The sequence below is a fragment of the Palaemon carinicauda genome, chromosome 23 (genome assembly GCF_036898095.1).
Source record: "Palaemon carinicauda isolate YSFRI2023 chromosome 23, ASM3689809v2, whole genome shotgun sequence".
NCBI lineage: Eukaryota > Metazoa > Arthropoda > Malacostraca > Decapoda > Palaemonidae > Palaemon > Palaemon carinicauda.
This window is the reverse complement of record NC_090747.1, coordinates 40,969,331-40,974,548: the sequence shown is the minus strand read 5'-3', so window position 1 is coordinate 40,974,548 and position 5,218 is coordinate 40,969,331. Positions and strand designations below refer to the sequence as shown.

The 5,218-nt window shown below is 33.7% G+C and overlaps 1 protein-coding gene across 1 annotated transcript in view; it reads right to left on the bottom strand.

Moving 5' to 3' along the window:
• Nucleotides 1-467: 467 nt before the first annotated feature.
• The window catches only part of LOC137616922 (perlucin-like protein), a 13,446-nt gene continuing 8,695 nt past the window's right edge, over nt 468-5,218 (bottom strand). Inside the window, exons 3-6 of the mRNA XM_068346798.1 lie at nt 3,893-4,051; nt 2,964-3,066; nt 1,530-1,631; nt 468-1,247 (exon numbers count right to left, since the gene is read on the bottom strand). Of these exons, the coding sequence (XP_068202899.1) occupies nt 1,208-1,247; nt 1,530-1,631; nt 2,964-3,066; nt 3,893-4,051 (404 nt within the window). The 3' untranslated portion in view covers nt 468-1,207. The remainder of the gene's footprint in view (nt 1,248-1,529; nt 1,632-2,963; nt 3,067-3,892; nt 4,052-5,218) is intronic.

The following is a 5,218-nucleotide window of genomic DNA, read 5'->3' as shown; positions in this document are numbered from 1 at the left end:
GAAAAATAACCATGTCTAACAGAGGGGATAATATCTTTTTATAAAAGAGGGGACCAGGAGCCTTGTACACTTTCCAGATCAGCTTTACCAACAAATGTGAGTACATCAAAACTTTAAACTGTTATTTCTCAAAATAGTATTTTTCGTTATCAAATTGCTAACTACTTCCTTATTTATGGACCATTTTTTTTTATTAAAAAAGTATTATAATTCTGGATGATTGTAGAAATAGAAAAAACGACAAGAGTTTTCCTATCGCCCCCCAAAAAAAATTAATTGAAAAAAAATGAAATTTTTTTTTTGACATTTTTTTTACGAGATGAAACAAAAAACATAAAGAAATTTGAAAATATGCACCTTTTTTTTGTATTCAGGTTTGAATGGACACTGTAGCCAGGATTCAGAGTGAGACAGTACAGTACGAGCATCAGGAGACCACCAGGAACGAATTAAAGAATAATAGAACAAGTTCTCAAAGCATTTTATTTGTCAAAATATATTTCCACTGCTATAAGCACAGGTCATGGCTCTAACCTGCTTTGCACTCAAACATCAGTGTCTGACAGGAGACACTACAGGACATTATTATTATTATTATTATTATTATTATTATTATATTTTTATTATTATTATTATTATTATTATTATTATTAATAGTGAAGCTACGGCCTTAGTTTGAAAATTAGTTGCTGTAAGCCCAAGGGCTTTAACAGGGAAAAAAACAATAAGGAGAGGAAACAGGGAAATAAATAGACTACGATTGAAATGATTGAATAATGTAGAATATTTCGAGATCAGTAAAAAAAATAGAATAGATATGACATAAATTATATAAACTATAAAGTGAGAGTTTTGTCACCCTGTTCAAAAAAAAAAAAAAAAAAAAAAAAAACAGTTTCCAAGTTTAAACTTCTGAAGTGTATTTCCGATCTACAAAGAGGGTAACCAAACATTTGGTTTAAGCCTCAAAATATAATTGGACATGCAAATTTAAAGATGACAATCACCGAATTATTGATATTTGAAGAAATATTAACATGAACGTGGGATATGTCCTCCCAGAAAAAAAGCCTATAATAAAAAATATAAAAGAAAATGGTAATTACAATCCATTTTCATATGTGTAAGTAAAACCAGCTGATATTGCCATGTTTCTACCAAGTCATGTTCAAATCTGAATACATCATTTTATAAGAGACACTAGAGTTCAGACATCAATCGAGAAGAAAGTTTTCTCACAGATGTACCTGTTGGCAGAATAAAATAGGAATTATATAACATTTGTTTTGAAGGAAAATTTCATTTTGATACCGGGAATCTCAGTTAATTTTTAAACTCTTGATTGTAGAGATGTTGATGATGATATTTCAACTTCATTAACCACTAGGCAAATCAATATGCAGTAAAGAGCAACGTAATTTCAAAGTATGTAGGTGTTAGGGGCATCATTTTAAGATTTTATTCCTGATCAATGATTGTCACTAAGTTAAGTAAAATGTTACGTCTACTTGGACGGTTTTATACTTTACCTAAATGTATTGCTGCAACGTGAGTCGTTCCAGCGATTGTCCTTTGAAGCCCAGTAATTGATACATCTTTCATGACTATAGTCCGGCTGACCAGGAGCCCACCTGGAAGGAAGGTAAGTTACAATACCTGTCACTACTTTATTTTTCCTTCCTTATACAACGCATGATCAGTACGTGGTTGTCGTTTAAGTTGTGTTCCAAGTAAAAACGCTAGACCCCCAATTATGCCCTACATTAGGTTGACCTAACTCACTCAATTTACAGCCTAACCCTTACTCTGTTATCTGTCCACACACTCCCAACAGCCAATATCAGGCAATCCTGCTACAACCGCATGCCTATAACATATTAAGCACAATCCCATTCACATGATCATCTGCTAAAATTTACAAAAGGTCCTCTGAGGTCAAGAATGTCAATTCCCCGCTCTTTTCCACATACCGCTTAACATCTCTCTGTTTCATCCAGTCATTGCACCAGCTCTCTTTTGTTTCAGACTTCAGTTCTACTCATAAGACTGATTCCAGTACCGTTTGATCTGCCGACTTGGAAGGAGAGGAAATTACCCCATGCCAATAACTGTAGAGGACAAAACTGATTGAAATCAAAGTCGTATTTGATGAAGTTTACTGCGAACCAATTTTTGAGATATTGCATTTTTTTTTTTTTTTTTTTGGCCAATGTGTGTGTGAGATTTTGAACATATCGATTTATTATACAGATGATGAACTCCTCAGACCTACCTAGGATCTTAATTTTTCTCCACTTCATCAGTCAGTAATAAAGCTTCATCCTATTTGTTACTCCTTCCCATTTAGGCCTACAGCTTCTTTAACTTGTAGTTCCAGTTGTTTGATAGTACTAGGTTGGCCAAACCACCAACCACCCGTTGAGATGCTACTGCTAGAGTATCAGTGTGTCGTACAACTGGCCACGGAGTACTAAAGAGGATCCCTCTCTCGTTACAGCCTATTCTTTATACATTATCCTCTTTCCTCATACTCCTGACAACACAAACATAACCAAGCAACTCTTCTTTAATGAAGGGATCAACTACTGCACTCAAATTGTCCAGTGGCTACTTTCCACTTTGTAAGGGTAGAAGAGACTCTCTAGTCTTGAATAGCGCCATAGCCTCTGTACAATGATCATCCAATGTCACGGATTGCAGTTCATATGCTTAAGGGTACGCTGGGGCGCAATATTTTATGTTTGATTTTTTTCTTTCCTCACTGGGCTATTTTCTCCTGTTAGAGCTCTTCCTTGAGCTTGTAACATGCTGTTTTTACAACTATGGTTATAGGTAAGCTAATAGCGACAACAACAACAATAAGAACAGCAACAACACCAACATGAATAATAATAATAATAATAATAATAATAATAATAATATTTTTCTGGTGGACTAGTGTAAAAAATATTTTTAATCTTTACCATGATTTGATCATCTTGTAGGGAGTCCCGTCAGTCCAAACGTAGGTGTCTTCCACATCAATGTCATTCAATCCTACCCAGAAAATGTAACCCTCCAAATGATCTGCAAAGTAAATGAGTGAATGAACTGAAAATCTGTCTTTATATTCGTCTCTATAACATAAGATATAAGTTTTAAAATGTCTTCAAAGATATTCTTTCCTAGAAGATTGCAAGGGAAGGTGGTCAAAAGCTCCTGTGATTTAAGATGTAAACTAAATGGCTGTGCTCGATGACACTGTTTAGATAGGAAGAAGAATGAGAAAAAACAAGTTAAAGCTTGTGCCTTTCCTTACATGCTACATCAATTATTGTTATTTAACTTTTATAGTATTAAAAAAAAAACATTAATATGAAATATAAATCTGTACATGCTCAATAATAGGCATCAGTTTTCTCAATTAAACACGAAATATTACTAGATTTAAATTTATTAAAACTGAAAATTTTCTCAAGGATATGTGGCAAAAATATTCTAACGAAATTCGTAAACGATCATCTTAATTTCTTTTCATATGTAGTGAACACTACAAAATATTTCATTGTGCTAACGACAGATGTCTCTGTCTATTGTTCTTATCATTGCGTTGTAGTCGCTCACCCATATTCAATAAAACCAATTGTAAACTCTACTGAAGAGTTATTATTTAACACCATTCAGTCTTTTTAGCAATAATTTTATGTTTCTGAATAAAACAATATTGTAAACATAAGATAAGTTTTTTGGATAAAGATATAGAAAAACGAGAAGAGAATGTGAGAGGTTTCACAGTTGGTTTCTTAATACTCTATTTCCCAAAGACTTTAACGGTAAAATGTTCTTAGAACTATGACTTCTTTGGCACACTAATCCAATAGACATTACTGCTTGTGCTCAAATGGATACTTACCACGCAGGAAGTTATTCTCTTCATCAGTAGTTACTTTGACCAAGTCAGAATTCATAGCAATGCATTTCTCCCGACTTTCATGCCAAGTAAAATTGTCTTTACTGAAGAAGTAACAGGATGATCCAAGCTTAAGCCAACCCTCATCACATGGAAGATAATCTGAAAGAAGTTAAAAGTTCCTTTTAAGTGAGTGATGAATGTCATTATGGCTTGCACCACTCACAGGTGTTTTCACAAGGCCAAATCAGGGTCTTGCTTTCTGTGAGCAAATTAAGTCTTATTTCACATCAGAACACTTTGATTCCAGCTGTAGTATCTGCGAATGAAACTTACTGGTTAGGTTACACCTTTCTAAAGTACTAAGAACATAAGTTAAGTGAAAAATTTTCAAGATTTAAATGATCTCATCCACCTGCAGTCTAGCACCTGTTTTCATTTCATCTTAAAAGGGTAATTGTCTGTTTATCATAACAAGAATTCTTCAGTTACATTTAAACTATTTTCCTTCCTCCATTACTAAGTCATGGCAATTTTTTTTTTCATTAACAAACATTACATTGTCCCTGACGTCCCATCCAGCTCTGGTCTTTTTTCCGTGACATGTTTCATATCCTCAGTCAAGCGTGCACTGTATACTTTCTCTGGCGTCAAGTGATCTGTTCACATGCTTCTCAGAAACACCTATGTTAACGTCACCTGGTTACCAAGGAACCACATTTCTTTTTTTTTTTTTAATCAGACTATTGAGACATTTACTTACATTATGCAATTTGATTTTAAAGATAATGGAGTACTTGCTAATTTCTATGTTATTATTGTTATTACTAGCTGAGCTACAACCCTAGATGGAAACCAGGTCTTCCTAATCCCAAGAGCTCAAACAGCGAGAAATAGCTCAGTTGGGAAATTAAATAAATAAACAAGACAAGTTATGAACTATCAATATGGAATATTTTCACAAAATTTAAATTAATTTTTTCATACAGACTCTATAACAGGAGACTTACGTCAGTCTGTGCAGCATAAAAATATTTACTGTAAGTCTTAACTATTGAATTTCAAACAATTCAACTGCCTGATTATGAAAATAATTCCACAACTTGCTGGTAGCTGTAATAAAACTTCTAGAATACTGAGTAGTATTGACCGTTATGTTGGATAAGGTATGACTAATAGAATTAACTGCATACCATGCATTAGGAGCTGGATGGTACTCTCTGGGAAGATGTAATGCAAAGGATGATCAGAACTATTAAAAATCTTATGCATCATGTATAGAGAACAAACAAAACAAAAGTGCTGGACATTAATATCAAGATATGCAAT